Source organism: Maylandia zebra, linkage group LG6, assembly GCF_041146795.1.
Source record: "Maylandia zebra isolate NMK-2024a linkage group LG6, Mzebra_GT3a, whole genome shotgun sequence".
Classification (NCBI taxonomy): domain Eukaryota; kingdom Metazoa; phylum Chordata; class Actinopteri; order Cichliformes; family Cichlidae; genus Maylandia; species Maylandia zebra.
The window spans coordinates 23,835,250-23,860,410 of record NC_135172.1 but is presented as its reverse complement, the minus strand read 5'-3'; the positions used below and the strand labels follow the sequence as shown (position 1 = coordinate 23,860,410).

General features: G+C 37.6%; 1 protein-coding gene across 2 annotated transcripts in view; it reads left to right on the top strand.

Moving 5' to 3' along the window:
* ctnna2 (catenin (cadherin-associated protein), alpha 2) overlaps positions 1 to 25,161 on the top strand; it is a 330,513-nt gene that overhangs the window by 41,107 nt on the left and 264,245 nt on the right. For both annotated transcript variants that reach the window (XM_004549527.4, XM_076884890.1), the window contains exon 3: positions 20,912 to 21,107. In XM_004549527.4, coding sequence (XP_004549584.1) covers positions 20,912 to 21,107 — 196 coding nt within the window. The remainder of the gene's footprint in view (positions 1 to 20,911; positions 21,108 to 25,161) is intronic.

Sequence of the window (25,161 nt, the reverse complement as noted above, 5' to 3'; positions counted from 1 at the left end):
CTCACTTCGACTCTGTCCAAGTCTGCTGGAATCAGCGGGTTGTTGTGCATGTGCCATTCCAAACACATGTTGCCAAAAGGGAAGATGTAGACTATGCAACATCATCAGTTAAAACGTAATGAAAGTGTGCTGTGTCTGTGGGCTTTTGTTTGTTTGTTTGTTTTTTCATTTTGTAAATTATTATTTATCAGATGTTATAAATACAGATACTGATACATTGGCAAATAACTAATATTGGCAGATATGATGCTTGGTAACATCTTAGTTTAATGACCAAAGTGTATATATGTCTGTTACCTAACTCCTCCAAGAAGCCTTTTTCAGTATGGAAGGGACTTACTATATAAACTACTTAGTGTACTAAGATTATCATGGGTCATGGAAATTTTCTTGCATATTTGTAAATAAATGTTCACCTAAAAGTGATGCCAATTGTGCTTTTAATTGATTACTTTGTTCTAAATAATAAATATTTAGCTTGTAAAGGAGATGAGTATGTATATATTTTTATTACTCATTTGTTTTGCCATCTTATGATATAAAGTGATATAATGAACATAAAAGGAGTACTATAATGAATTAACATACATGTCTGTTTTTTCATGCATGAGTGAAGTGAACAAAGTCCTGTAGCCCTTGAAAGCAAAATCACCTATAGGGTGTTTTTTTGCTACTTAAAAAAATGCAGAGAACTACTCTGCAGTAAAATGAGTTTCTTCAGGGCTCTGATGTTCACATCAATGTCAAACCAAAAAAAGCCTTTGACAGGGTAGTAAAAGTATTGAATAGGATCAGTGCAACCATGCCTCCATTTTCTAATCCACTAAAATAACCTTGAAGATGACATGAAGTGCCACGTATTGAGTAAAAATTAATCTGTAGCCTATTCATCTGCAAATCCTGAACATCCTGCAGTCACATTGGTGCTGGGCATCATTGTTTTATTTTTCCTGACACGGCTGACTTTGTGCCTTTCCTGCACCAAAAACTCCAAACTAAAAACAGAAGAAAAGGTAAATTCCAAATAGAATAATATGATTAGCATTAATAATGTTTTTGTATTGTTTCTTATGTTTCATGCAATGAAAGGGAGACGATAACTGTATATGCAGCATGAGTTCAGTCTTTTTAAGCCTGAGTTATTGCTGACCATCAAACTTTACCATCCTTCTGCTTTTCTCTGCCTATAAACTTTATGGGTTTTGGCTTTATTTGTTTTAAAAGGATTACATTAAAATTAATAATGTACCACCATCGCTGTTTACCTGGAAGAAAACCCAGACGTGCATTTTGAACTGGCAGAGTCTCTCTAGTTTTCTGGCATCAAATATCTGAACTTTCCAAATGACTGTGTAATTTCAAGTCGGCCTGAGGTTACAGTAAGTTGTCTGCAGGTAGGAAGTATTGAAAATTTGAATTGCTGGTTTCAATTTAGTGTTGCGTTTTGTGTATTATTATTTTTCCAACATCTGTCAGTCACATCCTATGCTTCTCTTATGCATGGTCATCTAAATGACAGCTAGGTAATTGCTTACTGTTACTAGGACAGAAAGCTGATGAGCTTAGAGTTTTAACATGAAGTGATCATTATTAAATCTTAAATGATGTGTCTTCTGACATAGTCATTTGTTTTTGCTGATTTATATTTAGCTGTTTTTGCTTCAGTGACAACCTAGGTTAATCTAAAAAGCTTCATTCTGATTGTGTGAATTTAGTAAGATGATAGTTATTAATTTAGCCAACATATGAAGTCAGTTGATGACTGTTTTCAGGTTTTCTGACATTTTCCTTTGACTTACTTAGAAAAATCATAGAAAAAAGAGCTTGTATCAGTGGGTGTGAATAGGTGAATGAGGCAAGATTTATAAAGTGCTTTGAGTGCTCAGGTAGAGTAGAAAAGCGCTATATATATAAAAACAAGTCCATTTACCTTTTTGAAATGATCGATATTACAGTTCACATTATTCATCATTTATTCATCTTGTGTGCAGCAACAGTAAAAAGATCATACTCTGGCAAAATCCATTCTCCACACAACCAGGGGAATAAGCACAATAGCTAACTATGGTAGTTCATCTTTTCTGCAATTGCACTGGAAGTGTGAAACATTTTGGGATACAAACCAGACACTGTGATTGTTTTTCTTGTCAATTTGGATGATTCAGTGTGTGATGGAATAAAAGGTTGCCTCAGGAGGATAGACAAACAGGCTCACACTGGCATTGCTGGAGATAGCAGCCTCATTTATCAAGACCAAGCCTCTCCCACCTCAGCAACAGTACTGGGCAAGTCCTAACTAATAAAACAGAAAGGCTTACTTTATCACTGTGTATGAAAGCAGCATGCCTCTGATATAGTAAACATTTTTTATGCTGCAAGCGATGGCATTGTTTTTTTTTTTTCTTTAAAAAAAAAAGAAATATGCAAAATTGGCCTTGAGAAGCAGGTACAAGAAGTTAGGGTATTTTCATCTACTGCAATGCAAACTTTAAGCATCCTGGAAGGGGAATATGGGAGTCAAGAAGAGAAACCAGCCAGAATAGTAAATAGGCTGTGTAAAGTGGAAAGGCTTTAATATACCCAGAGAAAATGATAGAAACTGTGAATTTTTAAACTGTAACTTTACTTTGCTTTATTCACAGCCGGACTGTGAATATTTTCCTGAAGTGCTGTTAGCCCTCTTCCTCTGTACATATCAATGAGAACCCCAGATGTAGTAATGTCTTCAGTCAAGACATAGTTGTTGATTCTTGAGGAACGAAGGACTAATAGCCATTGATTATGCAGATACATTTACTTGGTCATAAAAAGATTAGAAATTATTTGTGTGTCTCTGCTTGCTTTTAACTGTAAGGGAGCCCATGTTCATGAAAGGAAAGTACATTTCCTGTTCTTCGTCTTCATTATGAAGTCACTCATACTGATCAGAACTGAATGGAGCATAAGACGTCTGGAATGACGTTAGTTGGTGCATTAAAAAAGTGTATTTAAAATGGCTGATACTATTCATAACTGCTCTTGCATAATAATGTTTTTCTCATTTGATGAGGTGAATAAGTAAAAAATAAATTCAGCGGTTTGTAGGAGATCTTCTGTGCTAGGCAGTAAATTTTGGGGGCTATAAAGAGTAGTATTGACTCCCTGTCAGTGAGAGTGTCCTTGCTGTGCAGTATATCTTGCTTCTTGTATTGCAGAGAAAGTAGACTTATACTTTAATATATGTTTGCTGAGTCCAGGGTTGTAATTGTTTTGCAGCAGGAACCACTAATGAGATTAAAACTCTCCAACTCAAATACTGAGGTTACAAGTTGTTGTCTGTCAAATAATATATCATCAGAGAAAATACTGTTCTTCTCTTTGTCACAAACACACAACACATTGTACTCAATTTTTACTCACTTACATAAGTAAGTAATGCTTTTTTTGTTTGTTATGAGTTCATAAACCACTGACAGGACATCAAGGTATCTAATTTTTGAACAAAAAAGAGATGGACATATTTGGACTGTATTTTTTAAGTTTGTATTGCTTTCAGTCATCTACAGTAGTATATTCATGGAGATGTTTGGCTTGCTTTGGTAATGATCAAAATGTAACATTATATGTAACGTTTTGTTATTACTCTTTAGGTGGCCAGCTGAAAACTGCATTCAGCTAATTTTGCCTTTTTGTTCTAATATATATTTTTTATTTCTGTCCTCAGCTGGATGTAAAACCACAAGAACACTTTTACCTCTTTAGAAGTGTAGTTTTCCTTCCTTCAGATTGTTTTTTTTCCTCATTCAAGATGAAACTGTCGTCTAAAGGGGTTTTGTACTTCGTTTTATGTTTAATTATAATTCAGTTAGATGCATTAGCTTTGAAGGTCTTTTGCACAGTTCAGTGCGTTCAGCCCGATTCTTGTTATTGTGATGTACATGCCAAATTTAATAAAAAATATTCAGCTGATCTAAACTCAGACAAAGCAGTTTAAACTTTGGGTGTAGATTTTGTGCGTTCCTCTGTTGTTAAGCTTAACATAATAATGACGTGAGTACCATTTGTACATGACAAAAGTGGATTTACTACCTGGTGTCGCCTCCCTAATTCCATCTTTTAGATGGATTTTCCATTATTGGGATATATGATCACTGATGTGACATTCTGCCTTAATGTGGTGTATTGGAGAGCCTCTCTGCTGTGCGGTCTGTCCAGTTTGCCAGATCACAGAGAGCTACTTAGCCAGCTCCTGGTTATGGTTTCTTCCTTTAGTGGTCTCTGACTCCCTAGTTTATTTTTGTTACTCTAATATGGATCAAATCATGGTGAGTAATCATGCTTGGGTTACACAGGAAAAAAATGCAAATAAGTGTTGATTGCTTTTGGTGTTCTTATGGTGTTATTAAGTTGAAAGATCCTTTTCCTTGGCATATTAACTCCACAGCCTGGTAATAGGCTAAGGAAGAGCCTTAATGGCTGTCAGCAGTTGATGCTTTAATCACCTTTGTTTTTGTATGTCATCCAAGCTAACATTTGGCTGCAAGTTACGGTTGGCACCTGACACACATAGACACACTCTCTAGTCAAGGGGCTTAACATAAAGGGAGGGGAGACGACGACGGCGAAGGGATTAAGGCTTCATGCTGCATCACTGTCATAATCCATTAAGCTAGCGGAAAAGGAGGAAGCCTGGACCTCAAACAGACAATATTCAGAGGCAAGAAGGGATGCTTTGCTTCTCCTCAGAGTTTTAGAGTGAAAACACAGAACAGTCACTCTCAAAGTTGGGTAATTTGATCTAAGTTTGGAGAGTAGTCCTAACAGCAGTGTGGTAGGAAGTTGTAACACCTTACTTTTTCTGGCGGTAGAAACTTATTTATTTATTTTGTTTAGGAAAAAAAGAAAATCACTTTAAGAGGTGACTTTTTTGTATTATCCTAGAAACAAGTTTGATGTAGTCTTCTAAGTATTTGCTATTGGAAGACATCCACTTTAATTACCTGAGAAATACACATCTGTCAGATTAGTCATGTGATATTACTCGTCTGAGTATTGCTGCTAAAATAGCTCTAGCGCAACACTTTTGCATCATTTGTGAAAGCTTGGACTTAAGAAAGGAAGAAAAAGTTCTCCTCATTTGAGGCTGAGAAGTCATCCATTCTCTGTACTCTTTTTTTTTTAGATTTTTATTTTATTTATTTATTTTTTAATTCGTTGTTTGAATTTGGATGACAGTATTTCGAAGAGGCTTTGAACACTGTAAGTGATGTTCAAAAGCCAGTCTGGATCCCCTGCTTCTTGGCATACTGCTCACTGAACTCCTGCCATGTTAGAGGAAGGAATCATTAAATTCTTTTGGTGGGGGGATAGAAAGGACATCTGGATTATCAGTGACATCTTGTAAAGGCCAAAGTATGGTTTAACAATGGCTTGACAGAAACATGTGAATAATAAGATTGTTGACAGTTCAGATTTGGTGTGGTATAGTAATGACCTAAACATGTTTTCAATAGACTAGTATTATAGATGTTAAAGTTAAAGGTTCTTTGTGTAATATTTACCAAATCTTTGTTATTTACGAGACCGGTTAACTGAACTGTAATAGACAGGGACACATGTACAAGTATTCTGGGCAAGGCTTGTTGTGATCAACTCAAATCTATAATATTGATCAATCCTATTATTGCCATCTTAATAAAGGATCTAATTCTAAAAAAACTGTATTATTAAAACATGTTAGAAACTATATTTGTCTCTTCAGCACTGACATGCAATTAATAGAAGATGCTGTACAAAAAAAAAAAAAAAAATCTCAAAACATTAGACTATTTTGCTTCCAATTACTCTTCCGATATCTTGTAGTCTTGTTCAGCACATGCAACCACAATCTTAGCAAAGACCACTGACATGGCACTTTCCAGATGGTGATCCTTCCTAGGATGGTTGTTCACAGAGTGCTGTAAGAAAGCACATTAATGGAAAGTTGACTTGATGTAAAAGTGTGGCATGAAAAGATATACAAGTAACAAGCTTGTAGAATGACTGGCAAGAACTTAGGAAAGCTTTTCAAGGAATACGCTGAGGCTGGTGTCTGGAGATGAAGAGCAACCACATGCACATGTCTTCAGGAAAGGGACTTCAGTTGTCACATTCCTAATATCAAGCCACTGCTTCTGTCGAGATAATGACAGAAACATCGTATCTGGGCTAAGGAGAAAAATAACTGGTCAGTTTCTTAGTACTCTAAAGTCCTCTTTTCAGATGAAAGTAATTTTTTGAATTTCTTGTGGAACTCGGTCTGGAGGAAGAGTGGAAAGGCTCATAATTCAAGGTGTTTGAAGTCCAGTGTGAAGTTTCTGCAGTCTGTGATGACTTGGGGTACCATGTTTCTGCTGCTGTGTTGGTGGTGTTTTATCAAGTCCACAGTTAGGACACGATTTAAGAGCACTTTGACTTTCCATCTGGTGACAGAGTTTACAGAGATGCCAATTTTCTTCACCATCAGGACTCGTTACCTGCTCACAAAGTCAAAACTCCTAGATTGTTTGCTGACCATGTTATTACAGTTCTTGATTGGCCTGCCAACTTGCCTGAACCCCACAAAGAATCAATGAGGTATTGTAAGAGGAAGATGAGAAATACCCGACCCAAAAATACAGACGAGCTGAAGGCTGTTGTCAGAGTGTTACAAGACCATCACTTCTATGTCACGCTGTAATTTGTAGTCGGGGGTTTCCAACCAAATGCTGCTGTGTACAAATGAACATACTTTGAAGAGTTTTAAATGTAATTTATGAGCTATAAGCCATAATCAAAATAATAATAAAGGCTTGAAATATTTGACTTTACGTGTATTGAATAGAGCCCTTATATGAAAGTGTGTACATTTCATATAAACAAGGGCAATTTCTCAAGTAGAAAATAGGACCATTGAAAACTGTACACATTATGTTCTGTGAATGTCATTTTTCAGCAAAGACATTGTGTCTCGACAGAGATGTTGCAGTTTTCTAAAAACTGGATTTTCCTCCCCTGTTGGGGTGAAATTTTAGAGCAACATTTCCAATTAAATCTATCTAAAGCAAGGACCTAGTAAAATTGTTTTATTAAAACTGTCACTGTTAGCTTTGCTACTTTTATTATTTGGAAAACTGCAGGTGGTCAGTACATTAAGATATTTGCTAGCCAGGCAGTGAACTCACAACAGTTTTAGTGTAGTGTTTGCATTCTGATGAAAAATCAAACCACTGGTGTTTCCTTCATATGTGGCTGTCAGACTCAAACACTTCTTCACCTGCCCGTGAGACAAAAATACACATGTGCGAAGACATAGCACATTTTTAGCTGATGCCTTGACAAAGGTGGTAATAGTAAGTAATGCTTCACCTGTATGATAAGAATGACAGCTGTGTCGTTATGCAGATCGCCTCCTGTTAGCGTATGTCTTCTCATTACTTCTGCCATTGCCTGGGGGTCATTGCTGGATCTTGTGAAACAACACACTCATCTGTCTTTGGGCAGTATCTTCTGACACTTTACTATGTCAGCATATGGCTTGCCCCAGGGTTCTGAACAGCAGTTCTGCACAGATGCTGGTTGCCTCGTTGCCTCTCTGCTACTCTACCAGAGAAAATGCATCACATCAAAAGAGATTGCCTCAGAAACACAGCCCTTCTAGTTTAACTGTTGTTTTTACTGTTCTCTTACCACTATGCCCTCCAGTCAAGAGAAATCTCGGCTTTATTATTCTAAATATTGTGCCATATAGAGGTTTGAAATAGTATTTCTCAAAAATAAGAGGTCTGTGTGATAAATACATACATTTTCATATCTGATAGAAATGATAAGTGGACGACAGGGATCTTTTTCGTATCTAATAGATGTCACAGAAATTAAGCTATACATGCAGCAACAATATAGATGACTGATATTTGACACAAACTTGTTTGCGATGTAGATTAAATAAATCTCACTAAGCAATATGATTAATTATGGCTCGATCCAATTTAAGGAGTGCTATGATATATGAGTTTGGCCATCAAGGAAGCTGAAACTGAAACAGCTAAAGGGAATTCAGCCATTATTTATCTTATTACCTATATTTATGCTTTTCTTACTTTGACGTGTGAGAAAGTCTTTATTAAAATCACATTTCTTTGAAAACTCTGCATTGCAGGGTGTTATTAGGTACATTTACTTATAGGTAGGTAAAAAAATCACTACAGTCACACATTTTGTATTTTTGTCCTCATGGTTGTCCATTGGAGTGTGAGTAAATTTTACTGAGAAGCACAGCTCTGCATGTTTTATGAGAAGAGCCTTTGGTGGTTGAAGAAAAGCTTGTTGCTAGTTATATAAGGCTGTCTCTTAAAATACTTATCTTTTTCTCCAAAGTAAAATCGGCAGGTCTGGGCCATCTATGCAAATGAGACTGCATGATTGCAAAAGTGTTTTACTTTCCACAGCTCACAATCTATCTCTGTCTAAGCACAACTTATCTCCGTGAAGCATTTTTCTTAGAAAAAAAAAAGGTTGACGGTTTTTAAACATCCACTTAACCATAAGATTAACCAAACATCCCCAATGACTTTTTTTTTTTTTTTTTTTTTTTTAGCTAAATTTCATTCAGCTTCAGCAGCCACAAAGTATTGATGCTGGTTCACTCTGCCTAGAGTTCATGTGATCTGTTTTTTGTGTCAAAGCTGTAATTTTCCTGATACTTATAGATATACTTTTCCATGTCAGAAGTGTTTATTCATTCTATGTGACAAAACTGTAGGGTGTGTGTGTGGGTGCAACAGCGGAAAGCCCAAGGTCAGTATGTCTTGTTTATGTTTGATAATTTGTGAATCAATTTGCTGCTAAATACACTCATGGTGTATCAATATAGTTCTGGAAAATCAGATGTTTTGTGAACCAACACAAACATGATTTTGCTTGTCTGGTACAGAGCCTGGACTGAATAGAGAATGGCAATATGCCAGCCTATGTTGTTTGCGTCTGTGATAATGAGCCCACAGGGGTCAATAATCCGAAATTCTGGCTGGTAGTGGAGTTTGCACAGATGTGGCAGAAATGGGTGTCTGCTTTTTTGGGGGTGATATTTCCTCAATAAGAAAGTATGCTTTTTACAATTTGTTTGTCTTTTATTTCTTGCAGGCAGCCATCCTCTTCCCTTATGACCTATAAACCTGGTTTACCTTGATAAAAAAAGGGTCTTATTATCGTAAGAAACAGACACCAAATAAGCCAATTTTCATGAATAACTGCTGAACAACTTTGGCCTCTACATTTTCTGTTATAAATATTCTTTCAGCGTTAGTTGGTGTTACACTGCTTGAAGGTGGAGTTAGTAGTCGATATAGGTTATTACCTGCACAGGAGTGAACCTAGTAATTATAGGTATTATTTTTCCACATATTGTACAGAGAACTGAATCATTAGATGTTGCCCTCAAACTATATTAGTGTAGCTGTATGTGATTTTGTGCTCACCATCTGGCCAGTAAAAAAGGCCTGAGCCAGTGTGGTAATGGTCTACATTCTTTTTCCATCATCGTAATCTTCACTTTAAACACCTAAATATTATAGTGGACAATAAATAATTCCCTAAATAGCAGACAGAGAGTAATTCATCTACACAGTTGTTGCGTGTCTGATCTGTGTCTTTAAATTCTCGGTTCTCTCTCTTGATGACAAACTTGGGGCACCTGTGGGCATATTTAAGTGGCCTCTATAGCTCCCTCTCTCTTGCTTTTTACCCCTTTCACTTTCCTCATCCTTCACACAGGGTCCCTTTGTTACACTTTTATTTTATTTTATTTTATTTTATCAATAAACTTAATTAGAATCTTAACCTGTCTCTTGTCCTAAATGATTTGGCCCTTTGAGCTTTTTGTAGCAAATCTAAATAAGTTGACGGCTAATCTATTTTTCTGTGATCATAGTTTTCTTAGAGTCTGATTACTATATTTATCCAATGCATTTAGTTTCTACCTTGAGGAAACCTATAGTCTGTTGATTGAGCCAGTGGGAACACTAGTTAGATTTGTAGGACTTTCTGTGTAGCAAGCATACAGCCAGGCCAATTTGTGACTCATGACAGCACTGTTCACATAGTGTGTCCAGTTTTCATTCTTCTTGCATTCTTGTCATGATAACATGTTCACCTGAACTGTTTTTCTTAATAAAATTGCTTTTCATTAAACTTACTACGTTGCAATCTGTAGGTTTATTGACACTTTACATAGTCTATAAGATACAGTAACCCCAAGAAACATGAAAATCAAACCCGACCTTCAGTGTATTGATCCTTTAAGCCCATGTTATATTCATTTAGTACACTGTAGAAATGACTCAATTATTTAGCAGCTTCTAAAATTGAAGCGGCAGCCCTTTATAATATCAGCAGGCTTAATAAAATATGGAACTGCGGTGACAACACTAAGCCTAGTTTAGGTTTTTACTTTTTTGGACAGGGATCCTATTAATAGCTTCATGTTCACAGGGCTTTAAATAGCGGGTAATGAGCATGCTATGCTGCTAAAATGGGTAAATACATGTAGATTACTTGCAATAAGAAAAAAATAAGATCTGTTTGTGAAGTTTCATCATTAGATTAGTGCATGCTGCAGAGCAGTCATATGCAGTCGTTCTAAATCCTCTGATTATTTGTTTGAGTCTGCTGTGAAGAAGGCACAGATACTGTCGATTCAGATGACTTCTGTTGTTAATCATCTCAACATGATATAAAATCCAAACTTTGTTGTACTGTAGTGATATTATTTTCACACACTCCTCGAAGCCCCCTTTTTTTCCCCTGAGGATTGCTGCATTGATTCCTTTGACACTGATCCTTCTGACCGTACCCATACCATTTCAGAATGAGATTTAAGAAAGCTTTTATGTGGTTTGTCTTTGAAGTGAGCATCATTTTGGGTGGCACATATTTTGGCATTTGTTATGAAGATTATGCGCCTCAAGGGGTGTCATGCAAAGAAATGAACCCGAGTCAAATGGGGACTCACTGACATTGTCACTAAAGAATAGGTAAATCTACTAAACTTTCTTTCTTTTTTCCTATAGAGGTAGTTGAGAGTTTGACAGTTAAAATGAATGCGCTGTTGCTGAAATGTTCTAATTGGCCAGCCTTGCACACAGATTTAAAACCCACTCTCTCCCACTCTTTGTTTTCCTTAGATTAGTTCCCAAAGGCCTAATCATGGGCTGTTTTGCACACTAGTTGAAATAATATGTTGATATAGCTCTTTTCATCCAAGCATTTTCTTAGGCTTGCTAATAATTTTCAGTGCGCTACACTCAGAGTATGTACATGTAAGCTTTGACTCCTTTTAGACCTGAATGCAAATGTGTTAACACATCAAATGCTCCACCTGAAAACTGCTTCTACCATTTACTGCCCCACTCAGTTTTGTTCTGTCAGCTACACATCACATTGTCCTGTCATTCCTCAGAGTGAAGAAACAGCACTGATACAAAGATATCTGCAGTGAGAATGATAATGAAGGAGTAGGAGGATCAAACAGGGATTTGAGCTAAGGGGTTACTAATGAGGAAATATTATGGGGAGACTGAAAGCCTATTGCTCTCAAAGCAGAATGAATGAATGCTGTTCTTAGAGGTTCACCTTGGGGAATTAAATGTGCGAATCATTATCGCAGAAAATGCTTTTAATTCATTGGCTCTGCTGTTCTACTGAATCATGTTTTCCTGCACTTATTTGTTCAGTTCTGTGAGTGTTCACGCCTGCAAGTTAGAACCACCAAATATGTTCTTGGAGTATAAAGATTTGGTGCAAATATCACATATCAAGAGCAAACACTTGAAAGAATTCAAATTCAAACCTGGCAGTTTTTAGGTGCATGGATATCTTTATTTGTCAGAAAATAAACCAGGAAGTAGAAAAATATTTGACAGCAATGCCATTTTTTATTTTTTAAATTCATACATTTTTTCCCTTCTTATTCATTGTTATATGACACAGTTTCTCTCCAGCATTTGCGTTTAAGTAAGCTGCCAAGAGACTTTTAGAGGATATAGCTGCAAGAGCACATGTTGGGGTTAAGAATGTCAGAGCTTGACACCATTGCAGTGTGACACTTCCTGCTAACATTCTTCCTCTTTGCCACCCGAAAACCTATTCAGGTACCAATATTAATGCTGGCTAATCCTTCTCGCCTTGCACTTCAGGACTTGTTAACTTCAAAATATATTTTAAATAACACAGTATAACACCAGCTAAGCAAAGTCCTCGGGGACAAGGTATTCAGCCTTGCTGAATTTTAGAGCTGTAAAGCCGCCTCTCTGCCTATTCATTCGGTTTGACTCTGTAGTTTGTGTATGAATGGATGTTCAGCTTCCTGGTGATTAAGCGATCAGTAGTGTGTATTGTTCCTGCAGCCAAACACTTGGTGGTCAGCTAGTGTGTAATATGTGGCTTTAGGTCGTCACAGCAGCTACACACGTTTTAGTACAGTCACAGCGAGGCGACTAAGTTGTAGAAGGCCCCATCTTGCTTTCGTCCCCTGGGCTTTTGGACACATTATGCTCTTTACACATGTCTATAAATGGTCTTGTAAAAAAAGAACCTTGAGCACTGTATATCAGTTACTATATAACATGATAAAGGTTAAAATAATCTCTCTGGATATGTGTACAGGATCTTACATGTGTAGTTGGCTATTACGCACGCACACATGCACACGCCCTTCTGTAGTGTTCAGTGGTTAAATCATCACTCATCCTTTGGATGCGAGTCTTAGAGGTTGAAGGCGGAAAATTGAATGGCTACGCAGAGTCAAGGGGATTTACTACTGACGGACGAGTCCACTGGTCAGTCTCTGCAGAGGAGTGGCCACATGGCATTTAAAACTATTGATCAGCAATAAAACTGGAACAAAAGACACAGCAACTCTTTATAACTAAAAGGAGGCATAAACCTCAGGACTTCTGCAGCATAACTATGATTATAAGTCGTTTTTTTTCCTTTTGGATATTTAAAGGATAAATTATTTCTGTTACTTTGGAGTTAAAATTGTTAAAGTTTGATGAAAAAGCATGGGTAAAAACTGAGGGTTTTTTTGTGTCTACTTGGGTATGGCCAGGAAATTTTGTTTTGGTTTTGTTCTAAGCTTGTTTCTTTCTTGCTCAGTGTCCGGGTCTTGATGTTATCACCCCTGTGCTCATCTCTCTTTTTTCCCTAATCACTTTTTAGTTCCATCTTATTACTGGCAAAACAATTACATGAGCGCCTGCGTTTTATGAAATGTATGTTCAGCTGAAATTTGTTGAAGATGACTCAATCCTTGTTGATCTTCTCGTGGTATCACAGATAAAGCTGTGTATCCATACAGCTCAGGTATACACAGATCCATCGCTAGTTTACTGGCTGTTTCCAGGGTTGTGTTCTTGTGGGTTAGCAATAACTATAAATCAGACACATTTTTAATTCAATTAAATTCAAGTCAAGTCAGATGACTCCTATAAGCAAGCACTTGGCAACAGTGGGAAGAAAAAAATCCCTTTTAACAGGAAGAATCCTCTAGCAGAACCAGGCTGGCATGACCAGTTGGGGGTGAGGGAAGGGAGACAAGACAAAAAACACACTGTGGAAGCGAGCCAGAGATTAATAATAACTAATGCTTAAATGCAAAGTGGTGAATAAACACAGAAAGCGTGAAAGAAACCCTCATGGACACCAATGTCTGAGGGTCTCGCAAAAGTACCACAGTTTAAGAAAACCTTGACCTTTTATACTTCACATTTTTCATTTCTTATATTGTGCTCAGCTCGCACTAGACATTTGTTGTAAGCAGAAGAACTTTATTTTATACATGCCAGTAAATAAATGGGATCTGACATATTGTGTTTACATCTGGCTGCTGGAGAACCACATAATGTAAAATAGCATGTTGCAGAATCACCATCTGTGTGGAGGGCCCCTGTGGTTCAGCACATAACAACATAATGAACCAAAGCGCTCAGTGTGTCTCTCTTCACCCTCAGGAAGTGTTCAGACAGAGATTTTAATTCTTTCCTCATTCGGAAGCACTAAACCAAATGAGAATCTCCCTGCTTAGTTGGTTAAGAATAAATATTTTACATTGGTGCATCATCTGTGCAGAATGACTATGCCCCTTTTTTTTCATTTTTCTTTTTTTTTTACATACCACCAATGATGCCATAATTTCTGATCATTTAATTCTAAATCTACTGATTAGACATCTATATTTAGGCTTTCATGCGATTACTAATGTTATGCTGGTTAATACTTTTATGCGCTTAGCGAAAGCCAATTTTAAAATTGGCTTAAGTAAAACTGACAAGTCGGTTCACTGACACGTGCACCTCCTGTCGTTTTAACAATGTATATCATTTCACACATGACCTCAGAGTTGATGCGTAATCTTAAAGAATTAAATACCCTACTAAATATCTTGAAAGAAATACTCACTATTTCTAAGCTTAATGAGACAGATCTATATGGGTGTGCTTTACAGGTTGCATAGAGGATTATAGTCTTGCAAAGGCTGACTGTGTCTCAGCGTTGTGCGTTAAGGCTGAGAGGAGGACATAACTTGTGGTTGTTTGGAATGAACCTCGGTGTGGTCTTGCATAAAGTCCAAACAGTGCTGCTAATATGCACGATAAATGGGCTTACCAAGGGCCAATTACCAGCTGCCAGAAAGGGCAAGGCTGCCTTGCGTAGACAGTGAATTTATTTTGTTTTGTGTCAGAGCATATTTGGATGCACTAGGGAGACATTATTGTGGCTCACTTCATTTTTTCATTTTGCAAACTACTTGTTTCTAACTCTTTCCTTGGGGCATGCATTCGATTATTCAGTGAGCACAGTTCTTATTTTGTGCTTGCAAGTGATAATGTATCATTCAGACTTTCTTGTGTTAAAGTCATGATGTTCGGAAAATATCTTTAAGCCAATGAGCTGAGTTATGAGTTGGTGTCACAGTGCTACAGCAGGTACTATACCTCTCTATGATGTGTACCTTTATTACATACTTTTCCCCCCGCTAACAGCTTTAGATGAGCAGCAAGTACCGGGTTATGTTTAATGTGACACACGCTGCATTTAAAGATGGAAACAGCACATAATTTACATTCATTACAAGTCTTAGAGAGTGGCTTTAAGGTCAGCACCATCTCTCCTGGTTGGAGCCAGAACCCTCCAAATATTTTTCCCTGTTTCTTGATTGGCTGAGAATGGCAATGGCTTTTTGTAGTGCACCATATCAGCGTGAAAGTGACCGTGATTGAATTTAAATGACTCAGCCACAGTAAAAATCTTAAGTATCTAAGGACATCAAATCGCTATGTCATTCAGCCTCATGCAAAAGCACTGAAATACCCCCTGCAATGCTTTTTGCTCCCAGTAATGTTTGTTTGTTAAGTCTGATGCAAATTCTTCGCCTAATTAGCATTATCCCCACTGGCCGTTCATGTAGGTCCTTAAAATTAATTATTTGTTTGTGCTTCTTGGAGTAAATAGCCTGTGTAATACATGGGTAACAGTTTTTAACTGTTATTGAAGTTAAAGTTATTTAATATGAACTGAAAATGGTATAATTTTTGCTTCTCTAGAGCTCATTCTTGGGATATTCAGCTAAGCACATGAATGCATGGACAGTTAGGCAAAAGCAATACAGCTAAGTCTGTGTGAAGGTAATGGAGTTGATTCCAGCTCGGTGCCTGCTGTGAGGTTATCACAGATATAATTAAATATACATAATTTTTTAAGCTACTGCTGCAGAACAAAACATCACCTAGGTTTGACTTTAGTGATTCTCTCCCTGTGGAAAGCAGCTTGGCTGATACAGTAGTGATCGCTGTGTGTATTTGACAGGCCAACCCTGTGTTTATGAATGGATGAGGGTTTGAAGAGCAGATAAACCACACAGATTCATAACTCAGTATGTTGTTCTCTTCCATGGAAGAGTTACATAAGACATTATATCAACACTCAAGTTCAAAAAGGGCTGATCAACTTTTAATGCAGGCAAGATAAGAAGGCAACTCTACAAACTTGGCCTCTAATAACTAGTAAGAGAAACGAACAGCAGCTGCTTGCATTTTAGGATAAACTTAATTTTTGCTTATTGGTATGTGGACTGGTTCTGACATAGCTCTTTCTACCCTAGCGGAGCATTCAAAGAGCTTTATAATGACTGTATATGACATGTAACTCTCATAAATCAGAAATGTGTTGAATGTGTATGCATATAAGAGACACTTGACTCTTAACATCAGTTAAATAAAAAAGGACTGTGGGATTGTTTCATTACCGTATCCATACTCTGCAAAAACTTAAAGACTGCTTGGAGTGTAGGTATAATAATATGGCACCGTTAATGGGTTAATAAAATTAGTAATACCTTATTCACAGGACTGGAGCAGAAGTTATTTTAATGTAAGCTTGCAAACTGACATTGGACATATGTTACTATGTGATGGACGACAAAGGGTGAGCTGGCCTCTTCTTTTTCAAATGCTGCAGTAACATGGTGAACTGTCATCTGCATTGTGTGTGCATGCATGCACACAAGCCATTGACGCTAGGCTAATGACTAATCGGCAACAATAGAGCTGGCTAAGCTTAGCTGTTGTGTAACTTTATCTGTAGTTATGTAATTGTAATATAACTGCATTAATTAACCTACAGTTGTTTTTTGGGGTTCTTATCTTTGTCAACAATCAAAAAAACGTGTTGGTGATCTGCTTGAAAAAACCAGATAGTTATTTTTTGATTGTGTTCCTGTGTTAATGAATGGTTTTATTTGAGTGTCACTTAAGGCTGCACGATTTTGCATAAAATGAGAATCACGATTTTTTGGCTTAGAATTGAGATCACGATTCTCTCACGATTTTCTTTTCCAGTATAAATATTTATTGCGCTTATTAACTGCACATCAACTTCGCAACAGTTGAAACTGAACATAAAAACAATAAATGTCTCACATTTTGTCGTTGCCGCAAAATGTTGTACTGCTTGAAATTCCGTCTCCACCGTTGCTCGACACTGCGTGTATAGAGCAGGTAGTGCAACAATAGAAAAATAGTTGCGGGACGGCGCTGTGTAGCGTTTGTCTAGGGTGTTGATCATTTTCCTAAATCCCTCGTTTTGCACAGTGTTGATGGGAGCCATATCTTTGGTCATGTGATAAGTGATAGCCTCCGTAATTTCTTTGTGCCTGCGGGAGTTCGACGGGTATAGGGAAGCGCTGTATAAGGTTCCCGTTATTGATGTTTGGGTGGTTGACCGGGACGGATTTTCTCCTGTCACTTTCTCCTCATCCCTGACGTGCTCTCCGTTGTTTTTTCCCTGCTAATTTTAGCATCACACGGCACAGCTTCTGTATCACGTGGTATAAGGCTCCGCCCTTGTCATTTGTTGAGCAGGAAGAGTGAGCGCTTGTTTTCATGCAGATTACGTCCCGGATCAAAATGCGGTACAGTCGTCGTCGTCTTTTTTTTTTTTTTTTTTTTTTTTTTTTTTTTTTAAATCGTTGTCATTTGTAAATGAGATCGCACATAAGTATGAATCGAGATCGCGGTTTTCTGACGATTAATCGTGCAGCCCTAGTGTCACTAACTCTGAGTGTTTCCTTATCTCTGAGATGAAGGGAGTTTTTGGTATTATAGACGAGTGTGAGTTTGTGCATCTGTGTGTGTGTTTCTGTCCATTCATGTGTAAATATAATGATGAGTTACTGATTTATAACAACCAGGATTGAAATAAACACATCATTGCACTTCATATTGAGCACTAATTCCACTGTGCCAAGTGGTGCTGAACAGATGACCTGATGGTTAAGATGTATCAGAGTTTCTAAATCCTAAAATAATGCTATTGAATCATGAATTCGTTTCTAGACAAATACACGATGACCTAAAAGTTTAACTTGGTCTTTTATCAGCTTTACTATTCCTGGATCCATCATGAGTGAAGCCATACATCATTAACGCTTATATTGCAGGCTAGAAGCCCTGAAGTAATGCCGCCTTGACAGGACATAACTTTGCTCTTAGGGGCTTTTCAGAGTGAAAGCTTCTGATATATTCCTCAAACTAATCATATCACTCTATTGTGCAAGTTCAGCTGCCGTCAGACAGATAGTCCAAAGGCAGTCTCTGACTGGAGTGTGGAATGAGCAATTCTGCCCATGTACGTTCTCCCTGGCTTCAGATGGGAGTGTATAATTATGTACAGCAAATGTGTCACCAAAATATAAGCAGCCAAATGTTTCTAGTCCCTACTTGCCTGTACAAGCAGCAATGATTGGTTATGCTCTTGCCCTCTAAGCTGAGTGACTTTAATGTATTCTTTGTTTCATTATTTTGTCTTAATTATGCTAAAAGTAGGATGTTATTCTTTTAGAGGTGATCATTTTGTTTCTATGATGATATCACTTTTGATACAGTGCAGTGTTTGGTACTTTACACTGATAGCTAAATGGTTTTTTAATGTTGTGAAAGAATCCATAACTACAGTGCTGTGCAAAAGTCTTAATATATACCCTCAGATGTACTCGTAATTGTTTTAAAGGTTTTTAAGGTCTTTGAAAGTTTTTCTTTGTGCATTGGCTGCTTTTTTAGTCTTGTCTTTTTACCTGAAAATCTTCAGAATTGTTACTTTTGCTAGTTAAGGAAGCTAACTCAAGGGATGAACCCGTGTTGTGTCTACACAAAGATGGAAACAGCACATACACAAAATAATCAACAGCAGAGATCTTGTTTTAATAATTTATATTTATATTTGTTATCAATTTTTCCTTTGCATCTATTATTAAAAAAATACCAGAGAGAACACCTTTTGACAAACATGAAGCACTAATCTGTGCACCAAGGTGATTCACAAAGAGCTATTTACTAAAAAGTTGGCACATCTCTGCGCGATGTATACTGTGTCCTAAAAAATGTGCAACTGGACAAGTGGAGGACAAAAGAAGACTTGGCAGGCCTGCAGACTATCTGCAACAGGTGAACAGTATCTGAAAGTCATGGATCTAAAAAAATCCAGCAATCAAACCTGACACAGGACCTGAAAAATACATTTGATCCTTGGGCAAATGTACCTATCTACTGTTCACCAAAACCTAATCAGAAATGCACTCAGTGTAAGGGTGGCTCTCAGAAAGCCATTCATAACGATGGGAAAGAAGAAGATAAAGACTGGTCTAAATCAGTGGCAAAAGGTCTTATGATAGCCATCTGTAACACACAATGAAAACTGTAATGGTTTGTGGTTGAATTTCAGCCAGTGATGTTGGGAATTTTGTCAAAATCCACGGAGTTATTAACATAGAAAATTGCTGTCAGATTTTGATCCACATGCAGTACTATCTGGAAAGTGTCTGATTGGCAAAAGCTTCATTTTTCAGTGTGACAAGGATCCCAAACACACTGCCAATACATTAAAAGCCTACCTGGATAGAAAAACAGAGAAAGGAACACTATCAGTCATTGACAATCCTCCCCAGAGCCAGGACCTCAACAAAAACAACATAATCCTGTAAAACACTGAAGTTTTACTAATACAGTTAGATGGACTAACAGTATTAGTAAAATATATCTGTGTTTGTGCGTTCCTGCAACATTCCTGCAAAAGCACTGATGGATATTGTCAGTGGTTGCAGCCCAAGACAGGTACTTGACTGATGCTGCACACAGTTTAGCAGTAATAGAATCTAGAATGAATAACCTCATTATTGTTGTGAAGGTCCAAATTATGAACGAAGCTTGGACTATTTGTCATCTTGTTTTCGTTCAACTTTTTTCCTTTGTGCAAAACCAGCACAAGTCATACTCCCTGCATTATTATGGAATGTACAGAAACATTATTATTCAGAAAAGAACCAAAGAAAGAAGATTAGTGTAATTACATTTTTATAGGATTGGGAAAATTGCCCATATTGTGTTTCAGTATTACACTGGGTACCATTTGTAAAGTGTTTAGATAACAGTATGTTTACAGAGCTAATAATACAGTTTTTGACAAGATCTTCTTTTTATGCATAGGAAGTCCCGTATCTCCCCCCCCCCCCCCCCCCCCCTTTGTGATCCTGATTTGCAAAGTGTTGAGATCAGAATATTATAAATCACAGTAATATAATGCTCCCCTATATAATCCCATACTCAAACCACTATCATCTCAGTGGCACTGATCACCATGCCCAGAACAACTGAACATCTCTGCCATCAAGCCTTGAGTAATAATTATATTACTGACTTATTATACACTATATGAACTTGAACCCAGTAATTACTCATGACCTCGTTACTGTTTACATAAGAACATTATCAACATTTCAGCCAGATTGGTGCTGAATAACACAGTAGGGTTTTCACTGCTATTATTTCATAGTCATTTCCAAGGACCAAATGAATAGAAATAAAAATATGTATAAAGTGGGTAAAATGAACTGAAATGTTACTTAATGGTAATAAGTATTTTATATAAAAGAGAGGGTTTAGATGCATTATTATGCTACCATATCAGTGGCATAATGTCATTAAAATTACATAATTACTACTAATTATCACATAATAGCTATCAAAAATATCCTCTGATGGTTGGCAGTATGGCTGTGAGGGGGTTTCTTGGACTGTATTTGGTTTTGGAGGCTTACATAATACAGTGGCTTATGAATGTATAAAGATTATAATCAGCAAGCCCTGTAACAGATACTAGGTTGTAGCAGTTTTTAATGTTTTAGAATAATAATAAAATAATACATACTGGATCTTCCTATTATTTTTGGTGTTCTCATTATCTTTAATTGCTGGGATGTGCAGGTTATGTGCCGTAACCTCAGAAACAACGATGACCATACACCATAGCAACAAGCAGCAAATCACTGTGTTCAGTAAGTTTTCTATTTTCCTCTCCTGTTATGAAGGTGACTACTCTGGTGAACACCAGCAACAAAGGGCCATCCAGTAAGAAGAAGGGACGCTCTAAGAAGGCCCATGTCCTGGCAGTGTCTGTTGAGCAGGCTACCCAGAACTTTCTCGAAAAGGGAGAGCAGATTGCCAAAGACAGCCAGGACCTCAAGGAGGAGCTTATTGCTGCTGTGGAGGATGTTCGTAAGCAAGGTAACTGTTTGTGCTTTCATTTTTGTTTTTAAATTGTGACTGGTCAGATAACAAGATTGTTAGTGTGTGTAATTCCTTATGCTTATTCACTGTTAGACATCTAGTAAATTTTTCTAGATCATCAATTTCTAGAACATCAGTTATTGTCTTTAACCTCCTAGGACCTGGCATCCACATATGTGGACATAACACTTTGGGTTATTTAGACCAAAATATTCAATTTTGCTCTACAAGGGCCTGATATCCACTTATGAGGACATTATACTACTCCTGTTCTATCAAAATTTTAAATGAATATCCTCATATGTGGCTCTTATTTTTCCTAAAAATAAAAGTAAGGTAAAAAAAAATTGGTAATTCTTTGTTTTTACAATCATTGGGCAGAATGATGAAAATGATGAATGATGAAGAGAAATTTAAAATGCATGCAGTGGAAGAGTTCGGGTCTTAGGAGGTTAAAATATTTTTTCTTCAAAACACTTTAAAAGACATAAAAAATGTTCCTTTATTTCCAAGCATCTAGTTTGGATATATTTACAATGGAATGGAGACTGGGTTGTTAACCTGTTTATTCTCTGTAACATATGAAATCATAATCTCTGTCATTCATTCTGCTTGAAGTACTTTCATTTACATATGTTTAACTGAGCATCCGTACAGACCACATCTCTCCAGGTTGCAGCTACACATGACACTACTACAGATGAACAGTGAGGAAGTGTGAGATGCATGTGGAATTCAGAGTGTAGTCACATTAATGTTACTGATATGTAGTTGACAAAATCATTCCAATAATCAAAAGTAGTTCTGTATGGGTTATTTAAGGTCTCACTCACACAGGACTATAGACTGGTTGGCAACCACCTGGCAACCTTTAGTTGGTGGGGAAAAATGTGTATTACTCGACTGAATGATTAATGGAGGTTGCTTCCTGCTGCTGGGTGAAATCAGTTGCAAGAATGGTGCTACACCCCAAACCTACTTACGATTACTTTGCCTACTAGCAGGAAATCACAAGATTGAGAAACCAAATGCAGAAATGAAATGAAGGAAGACTCAATAAACAGTCTAGTAATGAAATCCATAAACAAAATAACATAAATGCAGAGGCAGGAGTAACACGAGGAACCACACTGGGAGTTTAAACACACAATGTGACAAAGAGAAGACAGCACTATTTAAGGCAAATGAGAAACACTTGGATAGCAAGACAACGAGACAGCAGAAGTCAAACTAGACATGACATGCTCAAGACTATCTGCTATCTAAATAAAACAGGAAATCACAGACTAGCATACTCAAACTTGAGCTAGAAAGACACATCGGGGAAGGCTAGAAAAATAACAGAAAACAACAAAATCACAGATCATCGTAGTATCTGGTATAACCATTAAGTCACCACAAAAATGGTGTTGGGAAATGGCTTATGCTAAGACACTGTATTAATTTACAACACCCATGTTCACTACTATTATGACTGAAATAAGGACCCCTACTGACTTCTCTTGCTGTGTAAGTATTAGTATTCTAGATGAATAGGGAGCGTAATTGACATAAATGTAATGTTTTGGGAAAGTATTAAGTGTTTTGAATGTCATAGCAAGTCAGCTGTCTGCTCAACTTTAGATGAATGGAGAGTTAAAAGTGGCAAGCCAAATCCATTAAATATAGCAGATTAGTACCCATTAGATTTAGGCTTCACTTGCAGTGCATGCAGCCTCACGAATGTAATGAGTCTAGTTCTGGAGTTGTTTACCCTAAAGTCATGCATCGTTAAAGCTTCGACTGTCTGTAATGTTGAGGGACCTTGCTGAATTTAAGGGTATTATAGATGCCCATTCTCATTAACGATTTGAAACTTAGTCGCTGAAACTTCTGCATGGATGCAGCGCCTCACTCGAACAACAAATCATACTCTACTTTCTGGCGGCTTACACAGATGGAGCAATGTCACAGTACTTTGTAGTTCTCCGAAGTTTATTTTCTGTGCGGAGTGCAAGTCAGTGAGCCTTTATGTGAATCAAATGTTTGTCCCCAGAATGGAATTGGATTCCCTGTTCAGAAACCACATCAGCAGAAAGAGCAAATGGAGCTCAGCATATGTTGTGTTGTAGCCGTATTCCTCATCCTGCTCTGTCAGCGCGTACTTGGCTGCTGGTACTGTTGAATATTGACTTGACTGCTTTGGCACACCGCTCTTCTGAGGTGTGAAATAGACTGTTACCATACAGGTCATCACCACAGCTGACATCAGAAGGTTCAAGATTAATCTTCTCGCTTGTTAGGCATGCAAAGTGAAGTGACAAGGTGTGTTAAAAAATATTCTTGGACATTTAAAAAATGTAGGACATGCTTTCAACTAACACTGCAGCATTTTTGTGTGCAAATGGCCATATTTATACTGAAGCAAATTTACAGTCCTTTCTGACTCTTAGAAAATATGTCCCTGAAAAGAATATTAGACTAAAATACTTACTTCCTGACTTTAAGAAAATAATAGGACGTCAGTACTAATACCCCACATATTTGGTAGGTTGTATATAAGTACTGTACATACCAGGTCATCAGGGAGAACAGTTCATATTAATAATGTTAAACTTATGAGCATGAGGATATGCTATGTTGTCTGTATCCCACAGACTAAAAAATAATATCGCAGTTTAAGTGACCTTTAGCAGCTGCTGGAAGCGCGCCCCTTTGAAAGGAATTGTCTGCCTAGTTAAAGTCATTGTGAATTATAAAATGGTTTTAAATCTGTCATCGCCTCATCAGGCTCCTCTCAATGTGACCTCAGGGTCCCAGTCCCCTTCATCTTGTCATAAATTAAATTAGAGATGCTGATTTCAGACCATGGAGGGGTTCAGTAATACGCTTTTCTCTGTCACTCTTCACTGGGCTAGACAGACGTATGGCACTACCAGTATCATCATGAGTTCATTTGCAGTTCTGTGTGTGTGTCCCTGTGTGTGTGTTTAGTTGAACACATGCTGTGCATGTTTGTGTTTAACATGCTGAGTTCTGTTTATCTGATTATGAGGTTTTCACTCTGGCATAACATAAACAACTTTGTTTACTCACTAATTCTTATTTATGTTAAGAGAAGTGGTTTGCCAGTTTTTGCCTGTTGCCAGGTTTCTCCTGATCCAGGTGGAACATGTCTAATTATTTAGAGTACCAATGTTTGCATGCATGTGCGTATTCAGATTCATTAATGTTGGAGATGTGGGGGATGGGTTTTGCTCAGAAATATGAGCCATATACATACTAGTATATTGTCTGTACTACCCGGCCTAAGCTGAAATGTCTAAGGCTTACTGTGGTTGCCATGCTAGCAAACTACTTGTTAAGTAGCAGTAAAACTTTGGAAATTTCAATGTAAACTGCAGAAGGAGAACATTTGTCTTCAAACTAAAAGCTGGGTCTTTTGAAATGGAAACTGTGGGTGACTGCAGCAATCAGTTAGCAACCAAAGCAATCCGAAGGTGGTTTTTGGTGCAGCACCCTTTTTCTGATTGATTTAACCAGCAAGCAACTTCTCTCGTGACTGGTTGGGGAATACATATATTTGCCTAGCAACTGGAGGTTGTCAGCAGGTTGCAAACTGGTTGCTAGGACAAGCTGTTTTAATAGAGCGATCGTGGCTCAAGAGTTGGGAGTTCGCCTTGTAATCGGAAGGTTGCCGGTTCGAGCCCCGGCTTGGACAGTCTTGGTCGTTGTGTCCTTGGGCAAGACACTTCACCCGTTGCCTACTGGTGGTGGTCAGAGGGCCCGGTGGCGCCAGTGTCCGGCAGCCTCACCTCTGTCAGTGTGCCCCAGGGTGGCTGTGGCTACAATGTAGCTTGCCATCACCAGTGTGAATGTGTGCGTGAATGGGTGGATGACTGGATATGTAAAGCGCTTTGGGGTCCTTAGGGACTAGTAAAGCGCTATATAAATATAGGCCATTTACCATGTAGTTTTTCTGACAAACTGCTTCATGACCTCTGAGCTTTATGAGAAGAAGCGTAATTACACTTAATCTCCAGTCAGTTTTAACAATATGGGTGATGATAGT